Here is an 18,442-nt window from a genome sequence, read left to right as displayed (position 1 = left end):
GGCATCCATTTATATCATCAGTTTCTATGAGTGAGGGTGATCAAAAGTGTAAGTTAAGGGCTTCAATAAAATGTTTCATAATGTGGTTGAAAATTACTTCAATCTTAAAACACATCCTAAAATGTTTTGTAGTGCACAGTATCTTAATTGTTATTATTTTGCCACCAACAACATGTGAGCATTACTTTTATATCTTAGGTGGAGATTGAAACAAATCGACTCAGAATGCCAACTAGTTTGTTTGAAAGTTTGGTTTATTTCACTCGTCAGTTTCAGAAACATTGATTTTCATTCAAATTTCTAGCACAATTTCCATCACATCACTTCAGTGGTAAAGATCAACAGCTGTTACAATGAAACATTGATAATCGACGATACTCGATCTCAGGAAGCATAGCGAGCCGTGATGGAACAAAACAAACAAAATATCAGATAAAGGTCAATGGCTACAAATCAGATGTAATCTAACGAACTCGTCAGTTTAGGGTAAGAGTTGGTACAAAGCCCGGAACGGCTACGCTTTGCAAACTTAGCAGGGATACAGCAGGAACCCCGTGAAAGTATTTAAGTAGCTGTGACGGTCGCAGATGAGCGACCCTTTGGGCAGGTTGACCGCCACCTTGTCCCCAGCCTTCAGTTTCACCGACACAACGGCGGTGGCGCTGTCCTCGACGTCCTGGCTTTTGTTCTCCTGGAGTGAAGCCACCACCTGGCCGTTAACTGCCAGATGGGCTCCGGGGCCGATGACGCCATCGGAGTGGACGGTGACGGCGAGGCTGTAGACGCCAGAGCGAGGGGCGGTGAAGGTACCGCTCTGCGAGTCGTAGCCATTGCCCAGGTTAAGGTAGACGTGCTGGTACCTGACGACCCTGTCGTCGGTGTACGGGCCGAAGCAGTCGTCATTTTTGTTGTCGTGGAGAGTGACGGAGAAGGCGCTGCGGCTGGCTGTAAAGAAAAAAAAAAAAAGCTGATCAGTTTTGTTCTTTTGAGATATTTCCGGTGAACTGTCGACCCCGGTTTGTGTTTCTCACCTCTCATATCATTGAGGGCCATCTTTGAGTTTGTCAGATTCTTGCTCAGTTCTTCTACGCTCATGTTGAAGAACGACTCCATCCTCTGCATCTTCTTCTGCATCAGACAGCAGCCACACGAGGCCTGATCCTCAGGACACACTGCACACACACACACACACACACACACACACACACACATAAGAATATGACGGACTGAGAGTAGATGCAGATGCACTGACTGTATCGACAGAAGGGATAGACTTAGTATTTCGTTAACAATCTCTCACCATAGGGCTGTTTTTGTGTTGTGTTTGTGGAGGCGCCTTCATTCCAGCTAAACGGATTTTCCAAAAAAGCTCCATGCAGCAGACACAACAACACAATAGCTGGCGAGGGAAAGAGCAAAAGCACACATCCCAGTGAGACCTGGATACAAACTTTTGCATTAGTTTCGAGCAATGAGCCGACTCTACTTCTGTTTCTTTCGTTTTTCTTATTTCGAGGTGTAAGCTTCAGTGAAAGACCATCCACAAGTTGAGCGACTCTTCTTCAATGCACTACATCTAGTCCAACCACCCCACCTAAATATTATGCCACTGTAGTTGCAACTCATATCTAGTCTCACCTCGCATGTCGATGCTGGTAAATGGCGACGGCTTCAGATGGATGGAAGGTGTGTAGACTGATCGTGAGACAAAAGTCCTGGATATATATTTTTCTGGGAGCCCCTCCCTTGTTAGCTCACTTTTTAATTCCTCCTCTTTTGGCATCGACCCTCCTCGTTTTTTTTACTGTCTGCCCTATTTGCCTTTATACGTTTATAACTGGAGATGTATTTCTTCATCACTAGAGGCTCTCATTTTCTAAAATACACACACACACACACCCACACACACACACACACACACACACACACACACACACACACCTGCAGGGCTTTGTTGTTGATGCCATCCAGGTATCAACTATCACCTGAGATGGGGTCTGTACTGTACGTGGAGTTTTTTTCTCATCAGCAGCCAAACATTGTGGTTCATAGAGCTGCTGCATTTATTACATTATTTTTCAGCCTTTCAGAGGTTCAACCACTGTCTATGAACCTGGGCCCTCATTACAGAAAAATACCCCAACTGCTTGTCCTAGCTCAACTTCAGTTTCAAAGGTAGGAAAAGTCCTTTCTTCCTAAAGTCATGGCTGTGTCCCATCCTTTCTCAGACCTCCTATCTTAACGTAAAGGGACAGTGTGTAACATTTAGGGGGATCTGCTGGTAGAGTAACACACAAACACACACACACACACACACACACACACCCTCCAGGGCTTTGTGCTGTAGATGTAGGTCAAGTATCATTTATCCTCCGAGGCCAGTTGTCCGAGCGTTCCCATCGGCACACAAAGAAATAGATTTCCTCTGTGATGCAATGTTGTTTTGTGCATCAGACATAAAGTTCAGTTTGCTGCGCTGAAAATACTATGAAGTTTTCTTCATGAAAATGTTTTAAAAAGGCATAACAGGACAGCTGAGTTTCATTTTTGCGTCCCTCGCATAAATCCACAGTTTATTGTATTTAATTCCCAATTCAAGATAGATATTTCTGCACCCAGACGCCGTGCCGTCAGTGTTCATTATGACTTTCTAATTTGTCAGACTTTCCCAATCAACAAGCTTTTTGCCAGCATCGTGAGAAACATCAGAGTTTCAATGTCCTCCTGAAAATAGTATTGAATTACTTGAGTTTGCTTGCAAAAAGCAAGGCCGTACTCATGAGTGTTCAAGAGAGAGAAGACATAAAAAAAAATGCAAAATAAATCCTCGTTTGAACATAAATCAGCACTCTGCACTGTAGGTTGATGAATAACAATCGTAGCTGTGTCTAGAGAAAGGAATGGTTGGACAAAAGACCAATGAAGGCCAAATAGTTGTTTGTGAATCCGCGAGGGACTAGTGAGGATACTACAGATAACTTAAGAATGGAAGGGGAGCGTAGAGCATCCAGGTCACCGAAGTGTGGGGATCAAATCGCTTCAGTCACATGAGAAGCCATCTTTGTTGGTCTGTATAGGCCACTATTCACTACACAACCGTCAACAATGCTGTTAACCTTCATCCCAACATAGTATGTTTAAAAAAATAAATGTGTGTTCTTGCTCTTTTATTCACTTAGAAAGATATTTCTAGAAAATGTACATTAGATCAATAAAATCCGGTGCAGAAAGAATAACATGAAAACCAGACATTCTTTGTCTCTTAAAAAGTCTCACATGCAACTCAATCCAATTGGCAAACAGTCAGTGTAGATCCTACTCCTGCCCAGAACCTGAACCCTGGGAACAGTGGGCCAGTGAACTGGCTCTGGTGCTGGTGGATGAGATCCGCCTGGTTCTGGGCGATGCGGTAAAAAGCCAGAATCCCTGTGTGCTGGTCCAGATAGACGCCGATCCGCCGAGCCTTAGGCGAGCCCAGAAGTTTCTCCTGGCCGTCGTGCCAGAAGGAGAAGCCGGTCCCGGACCAGTACAAGCTCCAAGACTGAGTGTTGTGGCCCAGACGGCTGTTGTCGTCAGAACCTTTACGTTCCATCTCCTTGTAGGCCACGCCGATGGTGAACTGCGGGTCCAAGAGGAAACTTGATTAGGAAAGGAAGCATATCCAGGGTGGTGCTTTGGGCTAACGTCAGCATGCTAACAATACTAGCATGTTGATGTTTAGCAGGTCGTGTTTTTAGTTTGTTAGCATGCTAACAATACTAGCATGTTGATGTTTAGCAGGTCGTGTTTTTAGTTTGGTAGCATGCTAACAGAACACTCAACGCAGCATACAGCATAGGAGCGTGAACCAGGAGGAAAAGTCGGCGGATCGCCTCATTAGGATTCATCGTTTTAGGACCATGAATGTATTTCATTACCATCCAACAGTTGAGATATTTCAGTCTGGACTTAGATGTGTGACGGACCGACATTGCCATCAATAAAAACAAGTTGCTAGTGACCTGGGAGTGCATATCAGTAGTTATTTTTGAATATTCAAAACAGTTACAAAATATGCTTTTTAGTATGTTTACTATGTCAGTGAGTACATCACATCAGGACCTGCCTTATTGTAAACCTCTTGCAAGATAATGTAACATTTTGTCATGTTTGAGGACGTAAATATAATATGTATAAATATAAAAACCCAGATCAAAATTGAACTGAACTTTTTTCTTTTAAAATCTGAGTTTTTGATATCCAAGGTTAGCAAGACGCGAGATTTAATACTGAGTCCAGCTTTCTTTCGACAGACTGCTTCTGTTTGGCTCTCAGATTTGAAGTTGTCACAGTCTGTGGTTGAGGAAGTGTTTATTAAATTGTAATTTGGGCGAACAGGACTCTACAATCAAGAAACCCTGAACGCACAGGTCTCAGTTGCATTTTAATTTTGTGCTTTAAGTTTATGGAAAAGTCTTGCAAATTTTGCCATATGTATTTTACACACACACACACACACACACACACAATCATACACTCACTTCATACATGTATGCAAACGCACACACACTTACTAAATTATGTATTTTATGTTTCTGCTCGATTTATGTTTATTTATGTTTTGTTTTTAGATTTTGTTCTTCTTTTGTTGATTACGTGATTTTTGTATTTTCTCATAATGTCTGCTGAGGTGAGATTCTTCCTATGAGCCCCGACAGGTTTGTTAATCTCACCTTCAGTTTTTTCTTTCGTTGCTTTTTCCACTGTTTTGTTTTATTCTGCAAACAAATAAACCAAATATTGTGTCGCAAGCATGCGCATAGCTGAAACCACCCATTTGGATCTACCTTCTTGCCGGTCCACTCCACCTCCCAGTAGTAAGGGCTCCCTGCCAGGGCCTCCCTGCAGAGAACCTGTCTCCAGAAGTGGAAGCGCTCAGGGTGGTCTGGTAGGTTCAGGTTCTCAGCCCGCATCGTGGCCTTACGACCACCGTCTGACAGCTGAACGTGGCGATACACCGTGTTGGCGTCCATGGTGGGTTCGAAGCGATCTGGGTGAGAGAGGATGTATTTTAGTGAAGAATCTGCTCCTCCCTGAAGGCTTTGACACTGCGGTCTTTACTCTGTTTCGTTTGATTGGACTCACATTTCAGCATTTCTTCTCTCGTCTTCGGTTCCAGGTTGAAATGTTCCACTGTTGTTACAGGAGGAGCTTAGAGAGGGAAAAAACTACGTAAATCAATATATCAAACCAGGGATCAAAAAGAGTCTTCACTTCTGCAAGGAGAAGTAGTCCATTGATGTGTACAAGCAGCTTCTGATGTATTCGTGTTTACTTTGAGGTTGGCGAGGAGGGATGGGTGGAGGTGGAGCTGAAGCTTCACGTTCAGAGAGATGGAGGGGAAACAAAAGAGCATGTAAACCAAATTAGATCTCAACTCCACGATAGCTAACGTCACTGGAACGTTGTTCATGTACTGTAGCAGGCTTTCTCATTCTTACCTTGACGGTATGAAGGACGTTTGGTTGAATCCTCGTGACCTGAATAGATGAAGCAAACATATGAACTCTGGGACTTTCTCACAGCCACATTTAAACACTCTCAGGTCCATGTGACTTACATTGAGGTCGCGGAGGTCGCGGAGGTGGCAAAGGCGGATGGTCTCTCGTCATCACATACGCTACAGGAAGGAGAGGATGAGTTGTTACAAACATCTGAAGGTGCCCCTTTCTACAACAGTCAAAAACAAACTGATTTTGAAGTTGCCGTACCTGTGTTTGGTGTGGTGTCGTTAGCAGCTGCTGCTGCACTACTGGGTGTTGAAGCCCCAGGATCAGGATTCACTACAAAGAAAAGGAAAGTTTTGACTGTCAGAAGAAGGGAGGAGAAGAGAGGCGAGGAGGAGGAGGATGAGGAGGAGACGATCACTGACCTAATGTGGCGATCTTGGCCAGGCCGGTTTTGCAGAGGTCCTGCATTGACTCTTGCAGTTCTTTCATGGCCGAGCGGACGGAGGCCACCACCGCTTCCTCCTGATTCAGTACGGACTCTCGCGTGGCGCCCGTCTGACCCGGCGGCTCCATGATGAGGAAATTCTTAAGAACGAATGACAAAACAATATTTATCTACCTCGTGAAATTCAAATGAAATCCATCTCCGGCAAACGCTTTGCGTCACACTTGATACCTTCAAGAAGCAGATGTCGTCCTGCATGTCGGCCAGTCGGTTCAGCTCCTCGCTCTTCCAGCGCAGCGGGGCCACCTCCTGCTCCAGTTTGTGGATCTGGCCCTCGACCCGGCAGCCTAAGGAGGTCTCATGGTTGGCGAGGATCTCGCCGACCTGTACGCCGGTTAGACTCACGCTCTTGACGAGCTCCGTGAATACGTCTGTGCTCTCTTGCTTCAGAGCCTGCACCAAGGCCTGGGAGTGTCCAGAGAGGAGGAGAGGAATGTCAACGTGTGTGTGTGTGTGTGTGTGTGTAATAAGCAAGACGTCAGATACGGTGACGTAGCACAAAGGTTTCGACAACAAACCATCAGAACTGTTGCTAACCTTGTGTTGGCGAGCAACATGTGGGAGCTCCAAAAGCCTCTTTTCCATCGCCTGGATTCTCTTCTGTATGTCCACCTGCATCTGAGTCAGCTCTTTCTAGACACACACACATCATCCATTGCTTAGTATAGATACAGGTATAGTATAGAAAAGAGGCCACACACACACACACACACACACACACACACACAATGCAGGACAGTAATGGACCTAGATTGTACTTTGTGATGAGACATGTGAGATGTTGTAAACAAATATTTTGACCTTAAAGAAGGCGAAGAGCACTTCCACACAGGACTGTGCAGTAAAAACACATTTTACATGTACTTCAAGTTCAGCTACATTTTGGAAATGTTACACAACGCAGTCTTTTACTCACCCACACCTCGTCTTACACACCAAGACCAACATGAGCGGGGGAAATAAAACTACTACTAAGCACTGATAATATCCCCATGGTGAAATGTTCCCTGTCCCTTACATACCTGTCTCTCCTTCCTCTCTTCCTGTGCTTTGAGCACACGGTGTCCCTTGTGTCCATGCTGGCAACACACCTCACAGACGCACTCCTTGTCCTCGCAGCAAAACAGGTCCAGGGGTTGGTTGTGCTGCGGGCAGGGCCTGGGGTCCTCCGTGGGGAGCTGAGGGTACACGCTGCCCTGTCGCGTCTCTCTAGCCGGTAGGACCTCCAGGTAGATGGGCATGGATGGCAGCGTAGAGGAGACAGAGGTGGACGAGCTTTGCTTGAGGCTGCTGGTTCTCAGTTTCTCTATGCACTCCGCGAGCACAGTGCTCTTGGCCAGGGGGGGTCGAGGGTTGAAGACCTGCCTGCACTGGGGGCAGCTGCACTGACCATTGCTGTCCCTCTTGTCCCAGTGGCTCTGGATACAAACCAAGCAGTATGAATGTCCACAGGGCAGCGTGGCCGGGTCCTTCAGGGTGTCCAGGCACACTGAGCAGACAAAGGTCTCCTCTTCAGACCAGGCTGAGGCCATAGTGGTGCCGGGGTGGAACGCAGGAGGGTGAGCTGGATTTCTCGGAGGTCAGACCTGGGTGAACGGACAACCAAAAAAACGGTTCCCCGTTTGAGAAGTTTACAGAACTGGAGTCTGTTAAGTTAAAGGTAATACTGCCAAAGATGGCAAGGCTGAAATGCCAGCTCACATGAAACTCATGCTGCTGAAAAGCCGAGGCAGTCTGGACTCAGGGTGGGGCTGGTAAAACAGGTGGGGTGAGGAGTTTCTCTCGCTTGTGTCCTCGATGCATTCCCAGTATGTCACATGACAAATATTAAGCCTCATGAACCTCTCATGGCAACTTTACGTCACTGCGAGAATTAACATTTAACCAATCATGGAACCATATGATGTTAAGAGTTAAGAAGAGCCACACAGTGATGCTAGGGCTCCTTGGAAATAAGAACTATTCTTTTGTTTTAAGTCAAGGGCTGGTTAATGTGGAGTGCAATGAGGACAGACTGGTTTTTACATCACCTGACTTGTGATGCAAATGTGCAAATGTTACAGACTTGGAAAGGGCATTGAAGGAGACGACTCAGAGGGTTGTTTTCCAGCATTTATTTGCTGAAGAAGACAACATAATACATATTAGTTGCTTCCTGGTCTCCCACTCTGTCTGTACAGCCGCTCGCTCAACAATAGGAAACACCATTGTGAGGTGAGGACGGGACTACGGGGGCTTAGGAGGTACAGGAGAGGCGGGACGCACTTCCGCAGGAAGCGTAAACAAAATAAAACAACGCTGAATAAAAATAGCTCATTAAGATACAATTCATATATTCAACACAATCGTTAGATGACAAACAAAATCAAAATATTACAAATCGAAAATAAGAAATAATAGAGTACATTTTTAACTCTGTTACACAAACACAATGTCATCAGTAAAGTCATGCAAATGTTCCCTCTAACCCTGCATTTAGCACTAAATACACGCCGAAGAGTTGTAAAAGGAGTTTTGCCCCGTCGGCGCAGTGTGGGTAGCACTGACGCGCATGCGCCATATTGACCAGTGGCAGCCGGCTAGCCGGGCGAGAAGCCAACTGCCGGTTATTGAACTTTCAAGGTGAGTGTTTTCTGCTATCAAATTACATTTTAATTCCCACTACGAGTCACTGTCGTGTATTCTGACTTCGCTTAGGACAAGTCGGATCCTTCCCCATTGACCACATTTAAAGTTTAGCTTTGGGATACATTGACATTTGCTAGTTTTGTGCTCAGGTTGTAGCAAGCTAGTTAGCTTCGACATCTGCTTTTAGAGGCAAAGAACATATTTACGACTACCAGACCAGCTTATGATGGTTTTAAGTTGGGAGTGGAGAAGCCAAGAAGCCTGACTCTTTAACGTACATGTTTTTATGTTTTGAGAATAATGTTAACGTAGCTGTCAAAACTCTAAGCTAAGCTATCTAACTAGCGGCTGTAGCTAGCGAACGTAGTTAGCGAAAGTTTGGCAGCGGCCATAGCTAATTTAAGGACTAGCTAACAGCTGCACTTTGTGGGTTTGGAGACGAGGTTAAATAATCTATGAGCTGATGGTTAGGCTACTAAATATTGTTAAATATGGGTAAACCTCAGACCAGCCGGGTGTTGACCTCAGCAGCTCATGCTAACACTTTCACGTAGCATCACTCCTTCTCTGCCGGTGTAGCCATGTGGCATGTATGCTTCACCTGAGCTGTGAGATTGCCCACATTTTAATACACAAATCACTTGCTTGTGTGATTCGCTATTGAACAAACTGAGCTTCATTGGCTGATGATGCATTTAAAACTGTCTTTGTGTGTTTTTTATTTATTTTTCCAGGATGTTTAGGGGCCCCCAGGTCCTGATTTGGTCGTGTCCCCTCAGGCCATTGCTGCGGTTGAGAGAGTGCCACCTCTCTGGTTTCTCTGAGCACGCTGCTGCTGGATGGCAGGGTGCAAGAGACGGGAAGAGGAGGAGATATGACCGGCTCCCTGGAAGTAAGGAGAGGTCATCAGAGAATGTACCTCGTGCAACACAGCTGTCTTTATTTAACTCGAACTGTGACAATCCGAAGCAGAGAGAGGCTTCGTCTCAACACCTCCCATCCAAAGCCTCTTTGTCCAGCTATCAACACCTCGCTCAGGTTCCTGCCTCGGCAAACCCCAAAGCTGTGAGAACTTACCGAGACTGTTTAATCAACACAACTTGCCTTCGACCCTGGAGAAGGCCGTGGGACATTTGCCAACCTTCACACAGTTCCACCTATAAGACTGAGTGCAACCTTCTCCAAAGCCGTTCCTATTGCAGACAGCACTTTGTTAGACCTTTCAGCTCGTCGACGCGTGCGCCATGGATTTTGAACCACCTCCACGGGAGACGACAACCCTCCGGCCCCTCTTGTCAAAGAACCAGAGCAGTTCATCAGGCCGCCGTTCACGAGGCCGACGGCTGGAGGGACTGTCTTTCCCTGCAGAATGAAAACAGGTGTCGACAGAGCCTGGGGTCCAACTTGAATCTGTACGACGTCGGGAAAAAGGGGGCAACTCGGAGCCAGGGAAAGAGCCAGGGGAGATGGGCGTCAGTCCTGGTCTCTCTGTGCTCTAATCAGGGGGAGCCGGCGGTTCTTTTCACCCTGCGCTCCAGCACTTTGAAGGGCCGCCACAAGGGAGATGTCAGGTAAAGAGGGGGGCAGGCGAGAAACTACACTGTTTTAAAAAGCTCCGGTATAGTGGCGTCTCTGTCCTCATTTCCTGTCACTTTGCAGCTTTGCAGGAGGAAAGAGTGATCCGTCGGACAGCGATGTGGTGGCCACGGCGTTGAGGGAAGCCAGGGAGGAGCTGGGCATTTGTGTGGCGACAGAGCAGGTCTGGGGCATCTTGAAGCCTCTCAGAGACATGGTGAGTTCAAGCGTCGTGTATTTAAGAGTCAAACTACACCAGTGATTGTCAAGATAGAATTCATCCTTAACTTAATAAGAATAGAAGAACAAACGGTTCATGGTTTTGTCTAATCATTAATTCGAAACGTTATCATTTTGAGTACTTTGTCTGATTCTTCGAAACGTTATCATTTTGAGTACTTTGTCTGATTCTGACGCTGCTGCTTGTGTCTTTCGTCTCTCTCGTCAGTCGGGCATGGTGATTGCTCCTGTACTCGCTAACCTCGGCCCCATGGAGGAGTTGTCCTTCAAACCGAACCCTGGGGAGGTAAAGCTGTCCTACGTTCTATGTCTGCTTCCTCTGTTTTATACCCGCTAGAAAGGGGCGGGTTTCCACATGTGTAAATGAGCAAGTGAATAGACAAATAAACAATCACACATTTTAAACTCTGCTTCCTTTCCCTGTTTCTGTTCCAGGTGGAGGAGATTTTCACCTTGTCCTTATCCCACCTGTGCAACCCTCAGAACCGCGGCTACACACACTTCCGCACCGGCGACAAGTACGGGTACACCGTACCGGTGTTTCGTAACGGGAAGCATCGAGTGTGGGGTCTGACAGCCACCGCCCTGGAGCACACCCTGAAGCTCATTGTCCCTCATTAGCAGCTCCTACAGTTTATAGCACACTTAGACCTGTCATGTGACTCTAGGATTTGATCTAAGCATATGTTTTTGTGTAGCAAAATCAATCCAGGAATCAGTGTGAATGTGAAATATTTTCTTTTATGAAGGTAAATTGTTTTTTTTCCCCCCACTTGTGCACTTTCGGAGCCTCTGGCGTTTTAAGAATCTTCAACGAATGGATCATGTGTATAACGGTGGTGGCCGGCTGTGATGAAGTCACTCATGAAGAGCAGTTCTTTGACGTAACAACATCAAAAAGCAGTGCCAATACTTTATCATACCTGATTGATTCTTACCTGGTCATGTATCTGAATTATGAGCTACTTTAATTTTCAAATGCTCACAAATCCTTTTTTTTTTTTTTTTTTTTTTTTTTTGATTCAGCTTGAAATCTTCTTAAGCAGCAGTTACCAAATAAATGTATATTAATAAGCTGAATCAATGAGTCACTGACAGTTTTCCCCATGAGGCTTGTTTTTATTCCATTTTTATTTTGTGGGCTCAGCGAGGTGCAGAGATCATAGTTTCCAGTGGGATTCAGCTCACGTCCGTTTTTATCGCACGCTGGATCAAATCTTGACTGAAAGGATAGAAGAACATCGTGTGTGTTGGTGAACAATGCAATAAAGGTTGTTTTAAAGCTATTCTCCCTGAATTCATTCTTAAAAGGTGAGATCTGTTTTGATTGACATCAAGGCAATAAATAATGCAAAAAGAAAATCGGTTTCTAATGAAGGGAGTTTGAGAGCTTTCATTTTGCTCACTTGGTTTCTGAATCACACAAAAAACATGAATTATTTTTATTTCTGTACGTTCTCTTAAAATAGCTACCGTGCAACAAGTGTCTGCATCCACCACAAGCTTTACAGGGAACTCTTGAATGCTGAGGACCTGCTGGCCTGAGTCCAGAAAAATGAGTATTCAGTTCTGTAAAATGCCGCCTTTCGGTCCTTAAAACTGCTGCCAATCTGAAGTGGAGGCGATCATCTCTAACTGACAAAAAAAAAAAAAAAAACGTAAACATCAAGGCAGCGAACACTCCACGGGGTCCTGTGAGTCCGGCAGGAGGTGGCAGTTGAAGGGCCAGCTGAAGGAGAAGAGGTCCAGGGCCTGGCTGCATCGCTGCTCGGCAGAGGAGCAGACGGAGCGGCAGGGCTGGAGGACGCCACCCTGAGGGCTGCACTGGGGCAGAAACATCCCACACAGCAGCCTCCGCAAGGGCTCGAAGCACGCCAGCTCCATCAGCACCTGGACGACGAAACGGAGGAAAGAGCAGCATCGGAGTTTGAGCTCGAAACGAGCTGTATGGTTGTTAAAGCCGTCAGGGTGTGTTTGTGCCACCAAGGGGCTACATTTGCAAAGACTGTACAGCAGCAATAAGTTGGTCAATTTATGAAGGTAGCTTCTACCCGGTACTGTCGCAGCAGCGTGGCAGCTTCTCTCTGGTCAGCAATGGACAGCCAGATGTTTGGGAATGAGGTGAGGTTGTAGCTGAGGCCTTGACACATCTGTACCTCTATGACCTCACACGATGAAGCTGAGGACATAGAGAAACCAAATCTCTCCTTTTCTTATTTTACATTTATGTAGTCTAACATTCCTCCTCTGATAGACAAAGGAAGCTATGATGTAATCGCACACTTTTATTCTGACGGGGGTTATGTTTGTTTTTTTTGTCTTAAGCAGCAAAACTCTGGGACCAAACACTGCTGTCTCTGTGACTGTGATCGGGGTCAGACGCAACAGGGACTCACTGAAGGGAGGGTAGGTGGAGTTGCCACAGCCCTGCTCGTCTGCTCCGTCGGGGCAGTCGTTCCATCCATCGCACAGCCACTGCTGCTGAAGACACTCCCCTGTGCTGCAGGCATACTGGCTGGGACCACATGTCCCTTTAAATCCAGACAGAAACAAACACCGGAGGGTTATCGAAAGGAAAACATGACAATGAAAATACTGTAATAGGGAAGGATTTCCTTCTTCCTTTTTAAGGAGTCTAACAAAGCGCCAGAATAAAAGTAGGTCGTATAATAAGGAGAAGGTAAAGAGAGGAACAAAGGAGACAGGAAGTAAAACAAAGGAGAAAATATGGAAAGAAAGAAGGATCGCACAGCTGTTTGGTTAAATATGAATTTGATTTTTTTTTTTTATCAAGAACTCACTGCTCAGGACAGACACCGCCTGGTACGTTGCGTTGAAGCCGCTGTCGGCCACTCCCTCATCGGCCACAAACACCACAGTCATGTGGGGGCTGGAGGAGGTCAGGTCTGGAGGGAAGGTGGTGCCACAGAACCTGAGACAGAGGTAGAGGGAACAACAGCTGCTTCAGAACTCTCTGTGGCAATAAAGGATGACAAAAATGTACCAGTATGTACATGTTTACGGTGGCAATCCTGAGTATTTTCATTAAAATAAATGTCTGTTAAGTTAAGTTAAATCTATCACAGAAGAAGGTAAGACAGCAGTGATGGTCCACTGATGAAAGACAGTATTACGAGCTGGGTGTCTGTGGCGACGTTCCCCAGGAAAAAAAAGCCAGTAATACGTTTTTTCTCCATTGAATTCACAAAAAATGTAATATTAAGGATCGCCACTTTGACCATAAAGAAAGAGATAACCGAAGCTCCAGTTGCTGTCCAGGTTCTCACCTTCCCATCACTCTTCCAGCTCCAGCGTCGGCGCTGTCGTGCACCTCCACGTAGTCGAACTCGCACACGTCCTGAGTCTCCAGGCTGAAGTTCTTGAAGCTCAGCGTGATGACGTGACCCTCCTCAACAGATATGTACCATATGCACAACTGATGGGGGGGGGGGGGGGGGGGGGGGGGGGGGGGGGGGTAAAAAAACAGAAGAACGCCAGATTAGTGACGACCACGGCCCCGTGATGGGCAGTGTGGAGGGAAGAATGTACCTGCTGGTGAGGGTAAGGCCTTGGGTGGTTTGGACTTGCTATGTAACCAAACGGCCCCGTCTTCTGCCCACCACAGTCTGTTAGAAATAAAAAAAAAAGACCAATGAGTTCACTCTTGTGTGGTTGTTTTTTCTTTACTTCTTTTTTTTTTTTTGCTCTCACCTTTATGTTTATGACTGCAGTTTGCCTCGTCCGTCTGGTCGTGGCAGTTTGGATGACCGTCGCACACGGACACGGGCAGCAGACAGCGACCACTGTCACACATGAACTCCTCTCTGGAGCAGCTCTCTGAGGAGACACACACACACACACACACACACACACACACACACACACACACACACACACAGCAGCAGACACATGCACTTAAATGGTAATGGACACACCGGTGACATGGAGTCCATGTATTTTGCAGACGCACAACACTACTGACTGTGTCCGGGCAGCGTGGCCCTGTATTGAGCGGTGAAGCCGCTGCCTGCGATGCTGCCATCAGATCGAAAGGTGACCCACACCGAGCCGCTGTTTGTGTTGACTGTCGGTGGTGCAACGTTTCCGCAGAACCTGCAGGAGAGAGATGGACCTTTTAATAATCCTCCTCTGTTTGTTTTTCTCTCTCTCTCTCTCTCTCTCTCCGTATTACAGCTTCGGAGTTGCCAGCGGAGTCTGAACTTTGCACCGTAAATTCTGAAAAGGATTTGCGAGCACAGTCATGTAACATTGTTAGAATTTCATGAATCGTTCATTACGACACTTTCCAAGAATGCAACTAGGCAAAAAAAGTTTCCTCTTGTGTTGAAATCTTTCCAAGAAGCCTTTGGGTACTTTAGAAGCCCTCTCCTGTTACGCGCAGAGCTTTAGCGACACCTACCAACCAGTTGTGGTAACGTCACGAACCGTTAAATGTTCCTTTAGGGAGAATAATGCATAGAAATGTTTGAAACGTTTAGTGTCGCATAAATGAGATAAGCATATGGGTTCATTTGAGTTTTAAATTACAGGTCTCTCTGCTATTTTCATACACTCAAGTGTGCCAGAACACACATCAATACTTCTAGAATCACAGCAGAAACTTGGATGAGGAGAAACTACGCAGTTGTGATGTTTGACACGTGGAGATATTTGGGGTTCTGAACTATACCTGGTGACCACGGAGCTCTGTTCTATCTGCTGCTGCACCTCGAGCCAGTCAAAGAGACAGGGAGACGGCCCCTCGACAGTCAGAGAGGTAACGTGGATCTGGACCTGGTAGGGGGGTGCGACTCGGATCACCCACACGCACAGCAAGTTGGGGGGATAAGAGCCGGGGTGGTTTGGAGAACTGAAACTGCCCTCTGAGTCGGTCAACACCCCGCCACATCCTGAGAGGCAGAGAGGGACACCAGTTACAGCTGCACAAGAAATTACAATTACAATACTGTATGTATGGCCGTTTAGTTTCAGTCACTTACGTGTTTCAGACGTTGGGATCTTAGCGGGATGTGGTGCAGATGTACTTTCCGGTTGACTCCTGTTGGCAGAGATTGTGGGTAAAGTTTGGGACGCTCCATCTCCTGTATTCAGCCGGTCTGGAGAGCTGGTGGACGGCAACGGATCCTCCACTGCCTGGCCCTTCATCTCTGGAAACATGACAGGGAGACTGTGGTTGCAGTATTGGTTAAATCAGGATACTTTATGTTTTTTTTCAGTTTGCATGAAAACCACATATTGAACCAGCTATAATCCGAGTTTAAAAAAAAATCCCTTAAAGCCCTTTCAACCAGTTTCTGTTTCTTTTTCGTAGTGGTGCTGAGGGATGCTGAGGTGCAGCAGAGACTCACGTGTGAGGATGAGAGCCAGCGCCAGTCCGAGGGCTGTTAACAGGAGCAGGGCCGTGACACAGACCACCACGGCCCCCCAGCCACAACCCGGGCCCCGCAGACGCATCGCACACACCCCAAACAGACCCCGGCCTAGACCTGAATAACACATTAAACATGTGGGTTCGTGACAGGACAGAGGAGATTTTGACTGCTCCCAAAGTTCATTTCAAGATTCAAACTTTCAGTTTTATTTATATATTTATTGTGTGTTAGTCGACTAATGGATTGTGCAACCAGAAAAGCCTGCGGACATTGTGTCATTTTATTTGATCATGTTTTTATTTAATTTTTTCTAAAGTGTTAACTTCCTCAAACGTATGGTACTATTTTCAAGTTAAAGTGATCTTGTATGGATCAAATTTAAAAAAAATTAAAGCAGATTAAACCAGGTTACGTTTAGTTCCTAGTATGGATCAAACACCAAAAACAAAGGACCCAACATTTCCCATAATGCAACTTGGTAGTGTCTTTGACAGACTCTCCCTGCCTGCTAAACACCCTTTTGTCTTTCAAACTCTACACTTCTTAACTATATTCTTTAGGATAATCAGAGTTTAGATGATGCAATCATATTGCTAATCCAGCACACAGTCTAATACAGTTCAAGTTTAGTCACAGAAAGCTGCAAGCTGATTGGCTGACTCACCAGCTGCCGGCGGTTTGATTGGTTCAGGGGTGGACGAGGACGTCCTGAATCCCTCCACTCTCTCCTCTCGCTCCCCCTCCAGCTCAAAGGCAGGGTTGCAGAACACATTCTGCAGAAAGAAAAGTACAAAGTTGTGGAAATTAAACAATATCAATTAAAAAAAACAACTTGATAAAGTTGTAGACTATTGAGTGGTAAACATATTCTTACTTTTTCAGTAGATTAATTTCACCTTTACTCATTTGTTCATGGGGGTTTTGCTGCTACAGACTACGCTTGGTCTGGTATGACGAGTAGCTCGTTGCTTGCTACTGTTAGCTACTGTTAGCATACATACTCAGTCAGTTTGCTAACTTTATTTTCTGTTTTATGGTCCCATTACACTCCCTGGCTAAATTGCGAATCCTGCTACGGCCAAGGAATGGCTAGTACATAGGCTAAGCCAATCAGAGGGTCACGTTTTTGACGTAGCGTGATTCTCAAAGTTGCTATGGTTGCTAGCTGCTGTTGGGAGGATGTAGCCCTGATGGGGAAACTTCCAGAACCTGAGCTGTGGCAAGCTAAACACCGACTGGTGTCGCCTTTGCTTAAGTTTCCCTCAGATTCCAACAGAAACGGAAACGAATGTCAGCGTGGGCAGCTTTTATTGGATACAAAATGTTTATTTTGTTTCTGTCTAGTTTGAAAAAAGTGCTTTACAATGTTTACAATGAGCTAACAAGGCTGCTTTAATTGAAAAAAATAAATTAAAATAAACTTGAATTCAGAAGGTGAGGTGGAAGAATATTTCCTGCGCTGACATTTTGTGAGTTTATTTGTCAGATGAAGCGAACTCGCAAATATAAGTCCAACATTCAATCTCTTTTAGCTCTGTTTTTGGTCTCAACCAACTCCTGAGGGAAATATCTGTCTCTTTAGCTGATAAACCCTCCGATATGTTTAGCTGCTAACAAGTTCAGGGCCAACGAGCTTAAGCTCGGTATATTTTCTAAAGCAGAGGCGAGCTGCAGATTCAGGTAATAATTCTCTCCAGATTCTTCCCTATACGAGTGACATCTTTCACATTGTTGTTTGATTCATTGTTTTTATACTAATATCGATTATAGCTGCGTTAAAGCAACTTACAGAAGAGCATCTTGGGAAATGTAGGTAAATCCAACGCGCTATCGTTGTCGCTTTGGATAAAAGCGTCTGCTAAATGACTGTAATGTAATGTAATGTAATGTACTTGCTGCTCGAGGCCACTGTGGCTGCTGTTCGGCAAACGCTACAAAGCCTCGCTTTAGATATTTACCCAATATTTACTGTCATATTTACACATGTAATGCTCAAATGAGAGACACATGTAGGTTTCTGGTAAAAAAACCCCCCATCTGGTCCAAATCACACATCTAAGAAGCAGGATAAAGAGACTGACATAGCAGGGTTTGAAATTAGGTTTAATTAAGTACAACACTTTTGTAGAGGTAAAAAAAGCCAACTCAAAATAAATCCAGCTATTCTAAAAAGAAAGTAAGTTTCTAAGATGATCATAATGGACTAAATGGGATACAACCTCCTGCTAAATGTCTCATTGTCACCTTCATTAACCACCATGATCCATCTCACCATCCTCACTCACCTTATAGATATCTGAAGAGTCGGAGTAAACCGCCACCTGGCTGAGGTCAGACATCTTCAGCCCGCTGTCACTGGTCCAGTGCTCCTCTTCTTAGAGAGCCTGACGTTGTGATCGATGCATCGGCGGTGACATGGTGAACAGAGCTGTTTCTACACGGGGGAACGATTTCCTGAGTTTTCTTAACATTGTTCACTTTTTTGCTCCTGCAGTTCCACTGAGGTGCAGCAAGTTTACGGCCTTAAATCCTCCATCAACGTAACCCAGATGAAAATAACAAATATAATTCAATTTTCAAACGCTGGTTTGAAAAACAACATCCATGTCTGC

At 45.5% G+C, this 18,442-nt stretch overlaps 4 protein-coding genes across 4 annotated transcripts; 1 reads left to right on the top strand and 3 right to left on the bottom strand.

Annotated features, from left to right (window-relative positions):
* Positions 1 to 315: 315 nt before the first annotated feature.
* On the bottom strand, positions 316 to 1,121 carry LOC137873008 (complement C1q-like protein 4). Its single transcript, XM_068711518.1, has 2 exons — positions 1,032 to 1,121; positions 316 to 945 (listed from the first exon to the last, which is right to left on the bottom strand). Exons 1-2 carry the CDS (start codon positions 1,111 to 1,113, stop codon positions 530 to 532), a joined length of 498 nt encoding a protein of 165 aa, XP_068567619.1. The 5' UTR covers positions 1,114 to 1,121; the 3' UTR covers positions 316 to 529.
* Positions 1,122 to 3,152: 2,031 nt separating this feature from the next.
* ftr86 (finTRIM family, member 86) lies at positions 3,153 to 7,630 on the bottom strand. The gene is made up of 11 exons (XM_068706931.1): positions 7,017 to 7,630; positions 6,532 to 6,627; positions 6,166 to 6,399; positions 5,912 to 6,074; positions 5,751 to 5,822; positions 5,600 to 5,659; positions 5,481 to 5,519; positions 5,315 to 5,356; positions 5,125 to 5,190; positions 4,827 to 5,029; positions 3,153 to 3,619 (listed from the first exon to the last, which is right to left on the bottom strand). Exons 1-11 carry the CDS (start codon positions 7,524 to 7,526, stop codon positions 3,284 to 3,286), a joined length of 1,821 nt encoding a protein of 606 aa, XP_068563032.1. The 5' UTR covers positions 7,527 to 7,630; the 3' UTR covers positions 3,153 to 3,283.
* A 915-nt stretch (positions 7,631 to 8,545) lies between these two features.
* nudt8 (nudix hydrolase 8) lies at positions 8,546 to 11,723 on the top strand. The gene is made up of 5 exons (XM_068734606.1): positions 8,546 to 8,616; positions 9,357 to 10,193; positions 10,282 to 10,414; positions 10,646 to 10,723; positions 10,873 to 11,723. The coding sequence occupies exons 1-5, from the start codon at positions 8,546 to 8,548 to the stop codon at positions 11,056 to 11,058; spliced, it is 1,305 nt and encodes a 434-aa protein (XP_068590707.1). The 3' UTR covers positions 11,059 to 11,723.
* mfrp (membrane frizzled-related protein) lies at positions 11,399 to 18,169 on the bottom strand. The gene is made up of 13 exons (XM_068706943.1): positions 18,106 to 18,169; positions 16,495 to 16,605; positions 15,807 to 15,944; positions 15,438 to 15,605; positions 15,128 to 15,347; positions 14,420 to 14,550; positions 14,149 to 14,274; positions 13,987 to 14,063; positions 13,725 to 13,873; positions 13,239 to 13,369; positions 12,834 to 12,968; positions 12,489 to 12,616; positions 11,399 to 12,327 (listed from the first exon to the last, which is right to left on the bottom strand). Exons 1-13 carry the CDS (start codon positions 18,167 to 18,169, stop codon positions 12,103 to 12,105), a joined length of 1,803 nt encoding a protein of 600 aa, XP_068563044.1. The 3' UTR covers positions 11,399 to 12,102.
* Between the last annotated feature and the right edge of the window lie 273 nt (positions 18,170 to 18,442).

This window comes from Cebidichthys violaceus, unplaced genomic scaffold (genome assembly GCF_023349555.1).
Source record: "Cebidichthys violaceus isolate CVI_PGR_0920_01 unplaced genomic scaffold, fCebVio1.0.p SCAF_1, whole genome shotgun sequence".
Taxonomy (NCBI): domain Eukaryota; kingdom Metazoa; phylum Chordata; class Actinopteri; order Perciformes; family Stichaeidae; genus Cebidichthys; species Cebidichthys violaceus.
Note: the sequence above shows the minus strand (reverse complement) of the source record. Positions and strands in the feature narration are given on the sequence as shown.